At 36.6% G+C, this 17,558-nt stretch overlaps 1 protein-coding gene across 3 annotated transcripts in view; it reads left to right on the forward strand.

The window, feature by feature from the left end:
• The window catches only part of PCGF5 (polycomb group ring finger 5), a 76,905-nt gene that overhangs the window by 34,651 nt on the left and 24,696 nt on the right, over positions 1 to 17,558 (forward strand). For all 3 annotated transcript variants that reach the window (XM_085324820.1, XM_085324819.1, XM_085324821.1), the window contains exons 4-5: positions 157 to 466; positions 12,733 to 12,829. In XM_085324820.1, the coding sequence (XP_085180946.1) occupies positions 355 to 466; positions 12,733 to 12,829 (209 nt within the window). In that variant the 5' untranslated portion in view covers positions 157 to 354. The remainder of the gene's footprint in view (positions 1 to 156; positions 467 to 12,732; positions 12,830 to 17,558) is intronic.

Raw genomic sequence — 17,558 nt, forward strand, 5'->3', positions numbered from 1 at the left:
GGAGCGCGGCTCCCGGCGCCGGGCGCGCAGTTGCTGTTACATAAATAACACGCGGGAGCCTGCGCCAAGTTTATGGCGACACTTGTCCGCTGGGGCACGGTCATCGGTGTCGTTCCGGCAGGTTCACGCGCCTCTCTCTTTCCACRTGTGTCGCAGGTATGAAAATGGCTCACCTGACGCTGGCGCGGGAGTTAGGAGCCCTGTCCCTGTGARACCGCCAGAATTTCGATCCAATGCTTGGGGAAGTCCGGTCGCACGCAGCAGCAGAGCAGCTCTTGTGAACTGCAGGCGTCTGCACCTCTCGGATTTGCTACTCGGGCCCGGAGCACTCTGTCAGCATTCCCTACCCCACGAATGGCTACTCAGAGGAAGCACTTGGTGAAAGATTTCAATCCTCATATCACCTGCTATATCTGTAAAGGTTATCTTATCAAGCCAACTACAGTAACTGAGTGCCTCCATACATGTAAGTAGCACTTTGCAAAACATCTGTCMTTTGTAAGTAAGACTTCCTTGAAGTGTTACATTCTGTACTGGGTTTTGTTTACYTATTAAGTGTTGCATGGAATGGTATGAAGTCTCTGGTGGGGTGACCTAGTCAGTAGTCTGCCATTTGGCTCATCTTGAGAGCACGTCTACTCTGCTTAGCAGCATGCAGGGTGAAGATACCCCTTTCCTTTCCCCATGCTAGTGGTGATTGTGCTGGCTCCAGAACCAAACATAAATCCCTGTGCCCTGCTGATCAGAGGTAAGATCATTAGGCTGGGTGTGGTATTTTGATAATAGAACCRGGCTGCTATTGAAACTTAATGCACGCTGCCAACAGGTGCAGATGCACCAGTTTRGTCAGCACTAGCATACGTGTCTCTGTATTGCATTGCGTTCAATGGCGCAGTGCATAGACATGCTTGGAGGCTGGCAGAGTGTTTTTGTAAGGAGTAGGTCTCTTTGAATGAGACTGGCTCTGGAAAGGCTATTTAGGTTGCCTTATGCTTATTTGGATTACAAGAGTTACTCTATTCCAAAACATTAATGTGAATGATGTTAAACATACAAATGGTCCTGTCAAATTCAGTGGGCCTACTTGTATGAGGTAAATTACTTACACACTTGAATTTTTCAGATTTGTTCCTGAATAGAAAATGGTTTGTTTAGAATGTCTTGAGAGTTTGGCATCTTTCCAAATAAGTCTGAATCCTCTTAAAAGAAGAGTAGCAAAACCATACACTTTTTGGTAGTTTTCCAATATGTAAACCTTTAATAAATCTTAGTAAGAGCCTTTTATTAGCATTTCCTGACATTTTTGTGCAGTATTGTTCTTGTTGTTAYTGCTAATTTTTGAATTATGGTWATTATGTCTCTAGTATATCAAGAGYATAGAAAATTAAAACATATCATTCCTGTATGTTGTTCATAGTATATTATTGTTTAGCATTATGATAATATTATTTTTAACTTAGTGTTTTTAGACTATTTTGAACTGAATTTTTTTGAAGTCTCCTGTCAGCCAAGGGTTATAAAATGTTCTGGGCTATTATTCTTCTGCTTTGGGTTATTTGGTAAAGGAATTTTTAAGTTTAGGAGGAGACAAGCAAAAAGTTCTTACAACAACTTTAAATAAAATGGGAGAGAAGTATACTAGCGATTACTAAATGATTTTTCATTTGGAAATGGACAAGTTACATCATTAAAGTTCTTTTTTAGTGACTTTTTTAAAGGTTGGGAASAGGCAAATATGTTGACATCAAAAATCAGTTAAACCTTTGACTTATTTTTATTATGGTATCCTTCTGTCTAGATAATTCATTTGTTTATTTACTTTTGTTCCCMTTACAAAACAATAATGGCAAAAGAAGCATTTTTTTTTCCTCAACAACATCTGTTGCTCTTGCCCACTTGTAGATTTTCGCTGAGGAGCCAGACAGCTCTATTACTGCCTGGTTCCCAACTCTACAACCAGCTTAGTGCAAGTGAAGTTTATCAAGCTTCTGTATGGTTGCAGAGGTCTCCCCACACAAAAACTGTAACATATTTGGTCATTAACTAGAAATGCAGAAAGTTAGGTGACCTTTCTTTRAAAGTAATTTTTGTTGCCAAAATAAGAAGTTTATAATGCTGGAAAGGAAAATGAGACATTTCAAATGTCTCAGATTACTAGTACTGCATGTACTAGTAATTGCCATAATTCAAAAAAGTGTTGTATGAATGACCAGAATCTGCAGATATTAACAGTTTAAGAAGCAGAATATAGTCATTAAGTAACTAGAACACAATTTATTGCTCTGAAAGAGATGAAAAGTGTGTATTCATGTACATGATYTCTGGTAATCATATAAGAGCTATTGTGATCAATAGTAAGCAAATTGATCAGTACTTAATTTCATATTTTCTGTGTTTGCAGAAAAAGTTAAGTAGTGAAGTAAGTTCTGCATTGAAAAATGTGTACCTTTTTAATAAAAGATGTTTCTGATGAGGGCTTTGGAAATTTTGGATGGACGATTGAAGCCCAGCTCTTACTGGGAAGAGTAAGAGCAGGTTAGGCTTCTGCAGTGCAAACTGTTTGTACCCTCTCTGGAGGGAAATGCTTATAATTCTGTAAGAATAATTAGTTGTTTTACACACTCAGTACTTTATGGTTTTGCTTCTTTCAACAGAATGATTTTGTCTTATGGACTGAGACCTCTTTTTCTAGTCTGTTACACAATTGTCAAAGATATTTAAGAACTACTGGCTCAAGCGGGCTAGATGTGAGCTTGGGGATATGTCCCGTTGTCTGTCTCCTGAGTCTCTCCATTGTTTAGCACAGTGAGAGCTTATAAAACTTGAAAAATAAACTTTTCTCAGGAACATTCTTTAGTGTCCTAAAATATATCAGACTGTTTATATGATCGTAGAAATGTTGGCTGGAAGGGAGCTTTGGAGGTTTTCTAGGCCGACCTCTTATGTGGAACAGGTCTCTTGCCAACAGTAGACCAGGTAAGCCATGACTTTGTATGGTTGAATCTTAAATTCCAAGAATGGAATTGCACAACCTCTCTGAATAACCATTTCCACTGCTTCCCTGTCTAGCTAGCGAAAGAGTTTTTCTGGATGCCCTACCAAACCACAACTTGTGACCGCTGCTGCTTGTTACTTTGTGACCCAAGAAGAGTTTGGTTCTGTCACTGCTGTAACTACCCTGCAGATGATAAGGCTTTTACTAGATCACCTATTAGCCTCAGTAGTGGTAGCTCTTGGTAAATCTCTTGATTATTCCTGATTACCTTGTTGTCCTTCACATATATGGAAATCGATTCCAAGGAAACATGATCTACCATCTTTCCAGGGAGTTAGGGGAGGCTATTTGGCTATATTTCCTTGGGTCTTTCTTCTTGTCTTTCTTAAATATGGCACAGATTAAATAGGTCGTGACACTATCCTCTGTAGTCATCAGGGATCTCCCATAACCACCATCATTTTTTATCAGTGACAGAAAGCAGCCTCACATCTGCCTCAGCTCCTTCAGCTTAGTGAATCCTGTCTGGCTTACAGATTTGAATACATCCAGCTTCTTTTAGTAGGCCCTAACCTGCTGTTCCCTGGATATTGGTTGTCCCTCTCCTCCTCAAATCATGCTGGTGTGCATGGAGATTTGGGATCAGGCTCTGCCTATGAAGACCAAGGCAAAAAAGACATTAAGGACTTCAGATCTCTTCATATAATCCATCCCTGAATTGTCTCGCTCATTCATCAACAGACTCAAATTYTCCCTGAACTGCTTTAGTACTTCTGCTAGCCTGCTTGTAGTATCTCCTTATATGCCTCGTTAGTTTTAGCTCTGACTGAGTTCTGGCTTTCCAGGTTTTATCCTTAAGTATCCTTTTGTTGGCCATTCTTGTTTCCACTTGAATATGCTCTGATTTTGCATATTTATAATGAATCTTTTGCACCAAGAAGTTCTGCCAGAATTCMCCATACAATGGGCTGGCTTGCTCTTGAGGTCTAAGTAAGTTTTCTTTAAAAATCAGCCAGCTCTCCTCTTTCTACTGGCAGCCTCCCTGGGAATTCTGACTAGCACTTGCCTAAACAAGCTGAAGCTCCATCTGCTGACATTCAGAGTCCTAACTGCTGTTCAGCTTTTAACCTTCCTCCATATCCTGAACTCAGTCATCTTGCAGTCACTACAAGGCAAGCTGCTGTCTGTGGCTGCACTCATCACCGTTTTTTTCCTCTTTATGAATAGCAGATCAGGTGGAGCATTTGCTTCTTTAGCATTTGCATTGGGAAATTGTCAGCCAGTACAGTTTAGAAACTTCCTAGATCGCTTGCACAGTGCATTGTCCTCCTAGTAGAAGTCATGAAGACCAAGATCTGATTGGGAGACTTCTGCTAGTTTGTTATAGAAAGCTGCAGGCACCTTGTATCTTGTTGGATAGCCTGTAACATGAACCCCCACCATTTACTCATTTCCTAGCTCATCTTGACTTAGAGGCTCTCAACAGATGCAAGTCTGGTTTCATACTGGAACTTGGTGCAGCCAATAAGCTCCGTTTCACAAAATGACTCTCCTTCTTCTTCCCTGCCTGTCCTTCCCAAATATCTTATACCCATCCATGACAGGGCTTCAGTCATGTGCGCTACCCCGCTGAGACTCTGTGGTTCCAATCACATCATGGTCCTGTGACTTCGCATAACTTTCTCATACTTCTTGTTTGTTGCCTTAGGCTCTGTGGGTAGTGCACAGACACACCAGGTTAGCCTTGGAGTGCGAAAGTGAAAGTTTAYCTTGTAGCCTTCTCTACTGCCTACCATCCCCACCCCACCCCCTTCTCCTTTTGCAGCATTTCCTCCCTTAACTCTGAGCCTGTGTCCTTGTCCCCTGATGATTCTAGTTTAAAGCAATGGCTTATGGCTTATGAGTTAAGTTACCATACCAATATGGAAGCCGTTGAAGCATATGGACAACTTTTTTCCTGAGTGAACTCTTCAGAAGGGAGAAGAGTATATTCTGAGGTAGTTCTGTGGACAGGATTGTAGATACCCTCTGTGTTTTTTTGATCTTTTAACTTAAATTACCCTTTAGACCTCTAGTCTGTCTTTCCTTTGGAGGATATTTATCTGATCTATCTTTACAATAGCTCTACCATAGCATGGAAATTCAAGATAGGATTCAGGATAGGTTCTTGATCATCTGAATAGATATAAAGATGTTAGAGGTGCAAGTGAAATGTCTAACTAGGAATTTCAAACTATCTTGGGCCTTCTGAGTAACACAAATAAGAAGAGTTTTCCAGAGCATTCTAGAGATAATCCTTTCAAATTATTAAGACAGAGCAGCATCATAACCCGGAAATACAGTGTTTATTGATATAATCCTTAATGTCACAGTGATGGAAGACTTACCTTTCCCGCAGTTTAGAGATACCTATCTGCATAGGAGAATGACCAGATAGATGGAGTTTTCAATATAAAAGTATAGTCTGAAAGTTTGCAGTCTTGCAACCTGAATGTTTTTCAGTTTTGTTGTACGGTCCAAAATCTGTTCTCACGAAGAGGTCCAGACAGAACATAACTGCAGTAAACCTTCCCACGTCAGAGAGGCAAGCTGAGCTGTTTTCATGCCTCTCTTTCCATGGAAGCTTCAGTAAATAACTTTCAGCAGCTCTTAAAGGTCAACAGACCCATCTTACTTTGAAAGAGAAAATTTCAAACCATATAGTCTTTTTTGATCATCAAATACTACTGTTATTTCTGTCTTGATAGAAGAGAACCAAGTTTGACTGTGTCTGGTGATTGTAATTAACAGTGGAGTAGTCTCATGTGAATGGGTTTTTTTTTCAGAAAGGTGGTGAAGTATATCAAAGTCTTTTTTTCTTTTTTTCCTGTTTCTGTGCAAAGACTTTCCCTAAAAGTAAGTGGCTTCTAAAATAAGTTTTAAATGTTGGAAAAGCTTCTCTGATAGTAGATTAACAACTTTATTAAACATACCAAATGATTTGTTACATCTCTTGCCATCACCAAGATGGGTTTGATGTTCTRCTAGCTGTGCCTATCTTGTGCCCTCCTTTCCTCACTGATTCAAGGAGTGATTTATTTTGACTCTRAGAGAGGAGATCCTTGGATGAATTTAGAGGCTACGCAGCTCTGACTGTCCCATAGTTTTGTCTGTTTGTCCYATAGTTAACTAATTAAACTTTCCCTTGTAGAATATAGCGTTAAAAAAAAAAAGAAAGAAAAGATGAAGTTTAAAATTTATTTAGATACCTCGTTGATCAGCATTTTAAAAGTATCSTAGGAAGACTCTTTCTACTGAGCTATATGTGTTTAGATGTGCACAAGATAAGTACTTTCTGTGTGTATGTGTAAGACACATACTGATACATATACATACATATATATACGTATACATCCTGAAGCTTGTATATGTATTTTTTCAGCTGAATACCAAGATTTGAAAACATATATGAACCAGATGTCTCTGTATTGGAAAATGTAGCATTGTGTAGTATGTTACGCTTGCCAGCAAATTAGCACATGTCATATAAATACTCTTTATCAGTTGTAGTAAATCATTTTATGTGAGTTTAACTTTTATTAGGGCTCATCCAAAGTGTCACAGTACAACCAGGAAGTATGGGTCCTCATTTTGTTGGTGCATGTGATAAAGTTGTTTACTTTCGCCTTTTTTCTGTTAATCTGTGATCTACAATGAAACAAGTAAAACCATATAATTTTGTTAATGTATACCATAAGTGTAAAAAGTTTGTTTTTCTTTAATTAATTTCCTGCAGTGATGAATTAAGTATATCTGTAATTCAATTTTGTTTTAAAATTAGAGAATTTTCCCTCCCCTTTTCACACAATACTTTGACTCCATCCTGTTCTCTGAAACTTAAAAGTGATAGTCTTTGGAAAATGTTCTCCTATATGTCTCTTTTACTGAGAGTAACACAGGAAGATTATACCTGTCATACATGAAAATACTGGTTGTTGATTCCCTCCTGCTGAGAGTATCACAGATCATTATTCTTGAGTGCTAGAATTTCTGTGTATGTTTGACTTCTGTGTTGCTGTCAGTAAATCACATATACCTTTTGAAAAACAAATCCTAATGGCAGCATAACTTTACATGAGAAAAAGCAGTTGTTGTTTTAGATTACTTCAATATCGATTTACAGTTTTCTTCTTTTTCCTTCATGGTGTAAGATGACTTCGTGCTTTGACCTAGCTGCACAAAGACTTGGTCCAAATCTGTGTGTTTGTAGGGGTAGGGAAAGCATCTGTGTAGAACATTATTCCTAAGATTCCTAGATCTTTATGATGTTTCATCTGTATATGTTTAACTCATAGACCTCTCTTCCACTGGAGTTTCAAATCTTCATTAATTATTAGTCTCTTTCCTGGACCCCCATGGCTTGTATGGGTGCCCTCCTCTCTCAGAAAAGGTCCAAAGAGGGCACATAAATATATTGAGACTGAGGACTTTGGTTCCTTTCCACAGATTGGTTTATATTATAAATAATTTTTTAATTTACAGGTTTTATATTTAGCAATACTTAGTATTTCTACAAACATTGCTAAACTTGGAAGCTTTTGGGAGCCAATCRTCTGGCTTTAAACAAATTCGTTAATTCTCTCTCCTGTGGTGTAGTTCTTCTGAACAATAATTGTTCCAAGTTTTTTCTGGTTAGGATCAAAAGCCATAGCTCAGATTCTTTTGTCTGTTTGGAAAACAAAAAACTTAGGAAAGCCAAGTGTAGATTATCTTTACAAGGCAGATCAATGAGTCCAGTTTCAAGGTAGTCAGAAGAGATCAGTGTCATCTCATCATAGACTTCAAGAAATTCTGAGACATGAATGGAGCAGAGATCTCAAGGGTGGGTAAAGAAACTCTCCTCAAAGAATTTCAAACATGGCTTTCTAAAAGCTCYGGGGAGTGTGGTCTGAAGAAGGCTGGTAGGGGATTCTAATTGCGTACAGGAAAAAAAAACAAACAAAAAACCCCACTTTCTGGTATTGATACCAAGCCMCTGGTAATCCTTTTGAAGGATTTTTGTGCCAGTGTTCTCAGTCTCCATTGCTAAAATTTCCAGAATAAAAGAAGGTTCACTATAGAGCTTGTCAGCTTAAAAATGAAATTTTGGGGAATTCTGAATGTTGATAAATGTTTGTACCATATTTTTACAAATTTCCTATTCTTTATCAATCCTTCAAAATTTGCATCAGATTAGAAAAACTGAATCCAAAGAGGAGATGTTGCTTCTACTGGACTGGAGGCTTACAAAATAAATGAATAAATAAAAACAATTCCCTCATTTATCAGAGGTTTTAGTAGACGAGGAGCTCTGTCTTACTTTCTCGTCTGTATTGAAATAAAGTTATGCTTAAGCCCAATTTCTTGATGTCAGGTTAGAAAAGATTTAGAATAACCAAACTCTTATGTTACTTACTTCCGTGGCTTTTAGCTGAATTTCCATATGGCCATTATTTATGATTGTGTTAGACTTTGATTTCATCATCATAGTAGCTGCTATGACTTTTTTCACACCCTCTAAATTAATATTCTCTGACTAATGGAATTTCTAACATAACAGATGATTCTTAACCCTGTGGTTCTCATCAGTATTGTCATCACCCACCAATAATCTGTTCAGTTTCTCCTGGCAGAGGTAATGTGTCATCTCCAYTTTTCAGCACACTGTAGAAACCAGGCTTATGAGATGTCAGATGTTGCAGCTGAAGAGATCAGTTGACAATAGCATGTCCCACAGATCTCCTGAGTTATAAAGAAGTTTGAACAGAACATGATTATTTTGGTTCTCCTTGAAGTCATCCAGGAAATGCTTACTCTAAGACTTCTATTTCAGACTTTTAGCCTTAAAACCTTTGTTTCTATCTCTGATTTCTGACTTAATATGTTAATAGTCTTTAGATCTTTAATCAACTTCACCCAGACCCAGTATCTCTATACTTAATAGCTTTAATGCTTTCTGCTTCAATAATATGGAAGAATCATGCTCCAGAAATGCCCTCTTTTTTTGATTAATGGGAAGAAAGGATCTTTTCTGTCAATGAACAGGGAAGTTGTAATCTTCAGTGATGTTAATTGCTGCCATTCATTGCAATATATTCTTTTCTAGACCATCTTCTTTCTCTAAAAAATCTGAGCTGCGTGAAATAAATGTAGATGCAGTTTAACATTTATATGCAGTATCTACATACCATATTGTGTTTAAAGTACTTAGTTTTYTTTACAGAGTTTATAATAGGTATTGCTGTCAATTAAAGAGCTTCTTCCATCATGGTTTTGTTCATATTATCAAAAGATACTTCTGTTTCAATATTTGTATCATATGTTCAGAGTGGGATCTTTTTATGATGGGTCATTTCTCATTTCTCAATAAGATAAATGAATGACTTGATACCAGGACTATGTTATATACTATTTCAGAGGGAAAAGATCACTTGATTCTCGCTTCCTCATGWGCATTATATCAGAATTTCATTAATTAGTGTTAATAGTGTTTGTTCCAAAGCTCATATGACATGACATGTTCCTAATTTGTCTAGAGGCATTTTTTTTTGCTAGTCTTCTGGACTGCTCATAGTATCAAAGAAGGAAAAATATGATAATTAGTTTGAAGATGAGCAAGAAAAATTTAGGAGAATATTACACTTTGGCTAGCTTATCAAGCTCCATCTGTGCTGATTGTAACCACTCAAATGGTGCTGGTTGCTGCTTGTAAGTAATGCTGCTGCTTTTARGGCTTCTATTTTTTCATCAGTACATGTTTTCACTGAGCTTTATGTCTTAGGCAGTGTCTCTTCCAAATATTTGGCGTTGGGACAGTGGTGCTGCCCCTTCGCCCGTGACTCTGATACCTGCTTGTCACACTGTCATCTTAGGGGCCGGAGCATGCACCCCAGCATGCTACAGGCGAGAAGGCTTTTCAAATTACTGCATGTTACTGTGCCTCTCCAGGCCTGTGCATCTGAAATAAACTCTGTTACCTTTGAGTATGCTGGAGGTTGCAATTAAGAGTCAGGATATTTTGTTTAAAGCAAGTGCAGCTGAGCAGATTCATGACACTTTTTGCTGAGGAATGCCTTTTTTTTATCTATTTACTTCACAGTCATACAAAACTTAAGCCATTTTAAGATAAAGTGCAGATAAAAAGTTTTAATCACAGTATCCAAAGCAAACAATACAATTAAAAAAGCCTATGAAAGACCTGGATGAAGAAATGAAAAAAAAAAAAAAAAAAACAAAACCAAAACCAACAACAACAACAACAAAAAAAACGCTCTTTAATTTTGACATGGCTAGTTGAAATGAGCAATCTCTAACTCTTATCCAGCTAGTGCACTAATGTAAGAAAACGAAAATGATGATCAGTATTTTTGGAGGGGTGATTTTGTATAAGTTTTACAGTCTGTTCCTCTTCTCTATTACATTGTTCTGTGTATGTAGCTGAGTTTTGATTGGTGAAGGAGCTCAAGGATGTCTTCTGTTGCTCCTCGCACTTTGCATCTCTGGTGGGTGACAGAAGTAAAGATAGTTTGGATACTTAGGGGACCGAGGATACCTGAGGAAGGGAGCTGCTGATAAACTAAAGAATTCCGCTTTATGATGTTTRCCTATGGTTGAACATGTGCAGCTACTACATCTTTAAAATAATCTTTCACCTAAAAATTTTCATGTATTTTCATTTTCAAAAGTTACTTTTTATTTTTTTTTATTTTTTTTTTAGAGTTGTAATGGAGATTCTCAGTTGTGTTAGCAAAGAGAGGTTATGGAAATCCTAACTACATATGTCTTAAGAACATACTTAACTTTAAACATAAGTCCTAATAACTCTTAAGTGCTCTATTGGACTGAGGCATGAGTGCTTCTGTTTCGGTGATGAAATTTTTTGTGTCCTAAGTTTAATGTATTGATCACCCAAAGTCTAAAGAAAATAGTTGTAAAATACTGGTATAACAACACTACAGCAGCAAAATGTTTGAAGTTTAGATATAAAAAGGATATAGAAAAGTCCTGTCAGTATAGAACATAGCATTTGTTGGTCTGGATTAGACCTCCTACCCTGTAAGAGTATTAGGGAATACTYGTGCAAAAATGAACTAAGTGCAGTAATTTAACAAATTACAGGAAGTTTGTGATATCAGAAGAGTTCTGTGATTACGGTTTCTTGCATCTCTATGCCAGTGCCAAAAACCTTATAGCTTGAGGATTAAAATAAAACAAAAACAAAAAACCATTTATCCTAAGGGTTGTACTGTACTTTCATAGCACCAGTGTTTTYGGCTCCATTTCAGAGTCCCTATATCCAGAGGACAGCACTGTGCCCCACTTACTGGGCTTGTTTGGCAGGATTTATGGTCTTATGGGACTGATTTTACCAGAATTACCAGAAATCCACCACGCGTCCACTCTGCTAGAGCTATCTAGCTTAGAGAGGGCAGCCACCGGTCCCTCTAATGAAAAGAGCCAGTCACTGAGCTTTGAAGTCTGCATGTCAGATTTAAAAGGGAAAGTTAATTGTAATTTTTACTAAAGCTATGAAGTTAGTGTATTGAATGTAATGTTTTAAACCAGATTAAAAAAACACCTACACAGGGTTTAATGTATGTATATTATCAGATTCCACTGATTTGTGGTAACCTTCTGAGCATTTTTAAGATAAACATGAGTGCAGACTTGGCTTGTTAGGTGACATTTGTTAAAATGCTTGTTTTTCYTACAGGTTTCAAGATTGCCATACGATAGGTGTACCAGTTTTTCATAGGAGTGCTCTTAGTTCTTTGGATTATTGATGAGAGAAATTGTAAAATAGTGTTTCAGCGGAAGGCACATTGCGGTTGCAGCAGTTCTGTTTACTTTTTYGGTCCATTTACTGTTGAATTTGTAGTTCTCATTTCAGTTTAAGTGAAGTAATAATGAATGGAAAAGGGAGTTTATCTCCACCCAGAATGTTGTAATACAATAATAGCAAAATAACTTGGGTTCCATTTTCTTATTAATGAAGGTAAAATCTGCTGTCTGYGATTAATCATTTGAAAGCAACAGCAATGCAGCACTTTGTTCAGTTTGATACCAGTTTACTGGATTTTAAATTCTCATTGTTGTTATGGGTTTATTTATACTTACCATGATGATGATCCTGATTTTCATGATAAGATTGAAGTATTAAATGTTTGCTCTTACTTCTGTTATCGCTTTTGAAGGGGTGATGTAGAAAGAGAAGCAGCCATTTTGAGCTTTTGTACAGTTTTTGTGAACTTTTTAAAGAAGTGCTTACAGCAGTATTCTTTAGTTGTGAGCAAGGCCGAAGAAAATAAAATAGTGTGCGCAAGTAATTTTCAAATTGTCTGAAGTAATGAATGGCTCCGATTGGGCTACAGCTCCCCAATATGCACTTTCTCAGAACCTGTTCCTTGCATAAGCTGCAGGGTGTGATTGTTGCATTTTACAATGCTGTGACAATTATAAGATAAAAATACTGCATGCTATAAAGCAGTGTTTGTCTAACCTGTTCTGCTGAAGTCAGTGCTGCTGGACTGAGCAGAACTAGCTTTGGGTAACGAGTAGATAAGGAATTATATAGTACCTTGTAATTATTTACTTTAAAATAATAGCCTTTTATGTTTGATGCATGAAGTAGGTAGCTGTTAACAATAGCAGGCTATGTACAATCAATAATATTTAGATCCTGATCTAAGCTATATACTTTTTTTTTCCCTGTCCTTCAGTTTGTAAGACTTGTATTGTTCAGCACTTCGAAGACAGCAATGACTGTCCCAGGTGTGGCAACCAAGTTCATGAGACCAATCCGCTAGAAATGTTACGGTAAGATGTCATTAAACAACATTTGCTGAAATGTATGGAAGAAAAAATTTTAAACTCTTAATATCCTTATTCTGAAAGTGAATTCTTTTTTTCTTTTTTTTTTTTTTTTTTTTTTTTTTTTTTTTTTTTTTTTTTTTTTTTTTTTTTTTTTTTTTTTTTTTTTTTTTTTTTTTTTGTAAAATTATATATCAGCTGCTATTGCCTGTAGATTTTGCCAGTTTTTAGTCACCAAGTAAGTAGTAAAATGAGATTTTTAGATATAGTAAAACAAAAAAAGATAAGGGAAAGACTCAGTGAGACTGGCTGTATTTTATGAATAAAAACCTCTAAACAAAGAAACAAACCAGACACCTCTTACTCTTTACATGAAGTGAATTACTGTAGTTCATCTTCCAGATGATTTAGGAGATTCTATACTGCATGTAACTTTTTTCTTAGAGCTATATAGAAAATCAGTCATAAAAATAACTGTTTTTCAAGGGATAGGCTTACCAATCTAAATTGACATCTGCTGTCAGATTGATCACAAGGCAGTCACGATAAACAGTTTTGACACTGAAAGTGTGCTTTCTTGATTATGTGCATTTTTTTATATCACAATAACTTACACAACATTGTTTAAATGATTGTTTTTATTGAAGTTCTGGATTCTCTGTTGATGATGTAACGTTGAAACAAAAATGAGAGCTATCTTAAAAGCATAGTACAGAGAAATCAAGAAATGTCATTATAGGTGGAAGAAATGGAAGAAATTCTGACAATTTATGAACAGTTCTTCTTTCCCTGCCTCTTCACCCCCCACCCCCAAAAGTTTTAGCTACTTCTTGGAGTGTTCTTACTGGCAGCCTGCAGGATGAAAAGCCTTGCATAAGTGTTCTTCCTCTGCCTGCTGCAGAGATTTCTGACAAAGTTGTGCCCCATATCCTGAATAAATTAAAGTGGGATACGTAATCAAAATTGAATAGTTCTCTTATACTGCTGGCTTATGTAAGTCTTAAAGCCAATCAGTATTGTCATCTAAATCAAGTGATTACCTATGGAGATAAACTTACTCTAGTAAATCCCTGCTAGTACAGTTACCTGGAATAGGGAAACTCTTCTAAGATAGCTGTTATCTAAACAGCTAGACAGTAGGTTATCTGTGTAGGACTACAAATACAGACTGTGACAGGTTCTGAAAAGGGGAACAAAGCAAGTTTATGCTGATATCCTCTTCCAGTATAAGCCTGTAATTCATAAGGTATGCTTAAGAGGAGAATTTGTAAAWTTTTCTTGTATTAAATGAAGTAGGTCCGAATGGAAATCAGTTGGATCTCTGTTCAGTGTTTGCTTTTCTCTCAATATTTGGTAACTAGAACAAATTGTTTAAAATATTGTTGAAGGACTTTAAAGGGATTTAAAGCATTCCAGTTGATGGTAGTTATATTAAACTGCTGTGGTCTTACTATGCATGTCATCTTTTTTAAGTAACAGAAAGTGCCTCAGATGAGCAGTGATACCTACATGGCACTAACTGCTGGGCAGCAATGCCAGCTGCTGAGGACACCATAGCTTAATGTCCTTGTTAGTTTAAACTTTCTATTTCCTGAGCTCATGAGCAATCGTGGAAGTGATCACAGGCACCATGTGGTGATACATTGTGATCCTCTGCCCTAGATTTACTTACCTGGTTTGTCTCTATTGAACTGCAAAATAATGATGTATTAGCTGTAATTATTGGTGATTMCTGGAAGTAAGGGATTTCTGAAAGGAATTTTTTAGGATTAAAATTACGTGAGAAAAATGAGTGCTGTTTAATGTATTCATTAGGGAACGGATGCTGGTTTGATTAAACCACCCACAAACAAATGCTTGCTCGTTCTGTTGAAGGGACTTTTTTTTTAACTCTTCACCCGTTTTCTTAGAGTGGGATAATTGAGTCTTAGGATATTTTTGTAGGCTTAACTTTTCGTGTCTTCCAGGACCACAGATGAGATAATAAAAAGAAATTTATGTCTGCCTGTCTAATGTTACTTGTACAAAGTTTGTCAACATTTTGTGAACCTTGGGAATTCCTAATCTTAAGGTATATTTTTATGTTGGTGAAAAATGATACTTTTTTAGGAGCAATTTCACCTATTACTAAGCTACTTGCCTTGAAGCGTTGCAGTTTCTTGTTGTGTAGTTGAAAAGTGTTGTAAAAACTTACAGTTTTGTCCTTCYGTATGGGACTGTACAACCTAATATGATCCAAGTAATTTTAGAAGATATTTTCCTTAGTTGATCTGTCAGGTAGTTTTTTGCATACCTAGTATTTGAATTAATCAAATAACAAACTCAACTGGCCACGCATCGCGAGAGAGTGAGAGAGCTTGCGTGCAAGGATGAACATGTGCTTACAAGAGCTGACTATTTGTTCATTTTTATTTTTTGTGGAAACCAGTCTCTTAGCTGAAAAGAGGATTTGAATCAGTGAGCTCTGTAGAAATCAAAGCAGTAAAAAGTAAACTAKCTATTTTCTTGGTCACTGTGTGCCCAGTGAAACCTGCTAAAATTAACTGGATGCTACCCAGGCAAGGCTATCCTAAGTGTCTGATTCAAATTCCTGAAAACATAATGCAATCTTAATGACTGTCCTCAAGGAAGGATTGCTTGCTTCTCACAGCTATCTTTCATCTCCTATACAGGCTTAAAAAAAAAGGGAGAAAAATAAGTGCCACTGTTCTGCTCTGAGGTTTATTTGTTTTGTAGTACTACTGTAAATTTAGAGGAAATTTTCTTATGTCCGTCTGAGAATTAATATTCAAGTCTAGAATTTACTAGGGTCGGTATTACTTCCTAATTTCCTTGTGTTTGCTACAGCTTGCTACAGAGTGCTTTACATTTTAGATATGTGTGTGCAAAGAAATTCCTGGGAGATTGGCATTCTTCAGCTGTATATCAAGAGGATAGTTGAAAGAGCTTAAATTTAGTGGCTCTAAGAGTGTGATTAGTGTAAATCTTTAAAACTGTCAGGGTAGGGCTAAATAGATTTATGTAGATATTTACAATAGGTATTCTTCTGATCTCCTATCACTGTCCGAGGTACTGTGTCTGCCATAGCGTAAGACTCTGTACAGAGTGCATAATGCACTGAAAAGCTGAAGACAAAGCATTTRAGAAATACTACTTTTATTCTGACAGGACCATTTCAGAAGAGCTGAAAATGCATTTTCTGAAACGTCTACAAGAAGTTTAGTAGAATAATAATATACTTTAAACAGGAAATGATAGAAGGGTGAGAAAAGTTAAGACCATAAGCCAGAAATGCAGGAAGAGCTATTTTCTCTGGGATATTTCCTGAAACCCCATGCAGGGGTGAAAGGGGTTTGTTTTGCCAAGAAACTGCATATAACTAGTAATTAGCTGGTTGTATTTTATGAAACATTTTTTAAATTTACTGAATTAATAATCAGAAGAGCATATGACCACAGTAATGAAATTTATGTTTTTTGGATGTTGCCTGCATAACTTAATGTGCATATTGTACTGTGTGACTTCAGAGAGCTCAGTCCCATTAGTGCTTGAGAATGCAATAATTTTTTGAGACATGGCATTGAACATTGTAAGTAGTATTTTTAAGGAAAGATCTTTGAGATATAGGTACTTCATAAACTCAATTCTGAATAACTTCATAAATATCTGAGTTTTTTTAGAAATGTCTTTCAGCTGGCAGTATTTAGAATGTGTTGAAACTATAATTGCAACTCTGACACTTAATGTCCATCTCTAAAATGAAAATTAAATTTTTACAGTAAGTACTGAATTCTAGAAATCACTGTAATGATTTAACAGAATTGTATGTGCATGAATATTCAGTAGGATTCTGGTTATACCACGAAGGCCAAGTTCTTTTTTCTTGTGAGCATGCTGCTTTGGATGCTGGTTTTCCTGAGTGATAATTTTATTTGCTTTACTTCAGTTAATTACCTATTATCAGAGAGTTGCTTTGATCTTGTAATTCATTCAGTATTATAGAATTGGGAGGGGGATGGACCTATGAAAAGCAGAGATTAATGCCAGGTTCAATGTATTCTTTTTTGGAGGTTGGAAAATGGGGAGATTGGAGAGAGGTGTGTCTAAAATACTTGATGCTCATGTTTCAGCTTTGACAGGAAGTATACTAAATGATCAAGACCAACTTTGGAGTTAATATCACAYAGTTTCATTTTGGAAAGAGTATGATGCGAGTCACAGAAATGTGAATCTCTCTTAGAGTTCTCATTGACTTGGATGATAGGAATACTGTAAGATACCTCTCAAATTGAGAATCTTTTTTATAATTTCCTGAATTATTCTTTGTAGTTGAAGTTTAGTTTCACTGTACTTAAAAATCAGATAATGATGGAGGGCGGTTTCCCTACTTCTCCCCCCCCCCCAAGTCCTGGGGTACTTCATTTTCATTAGTGTTTATACTTCTTGAGGGAGGGGTACCTCGTTTTCTTTATTCTTTGAAAGATAAGAAAATCATTGAGTATAGTATGAGATCAGTTCTTGGGGCTAGCATCATAAATTCAGTAAGTATGCTAATTCTCTTGCTATATTTGTGTGACTTTTCTTTTGAGCTGTTGAAGACCTAATAAAAAGTGCTAAGTGGGGATTCTCAGAAATATGTTTTATAACAGGCCTATATTGTATTTTATACATATGTATGTATATACTTATGTGTATACATATRCATACATGTATACATAAATACAGTATTGGTCTG

The sequence above is a fragment of the Rhea americana genome, unplaced genomic scaffold, assembly GCF_003343005.1.
Source record: "Rhea americana isolate MKP2758 unplaced genomic scaffold, rheAme1 scaffold_93, whole genome shotgun sequence".
In the NCBI taxonomy this organism is placed as follows: Eukaryota; Metazoa; Chordata; class Aves; order Rheiformes; family Rheidae; genus Rhea; species Rhea americana.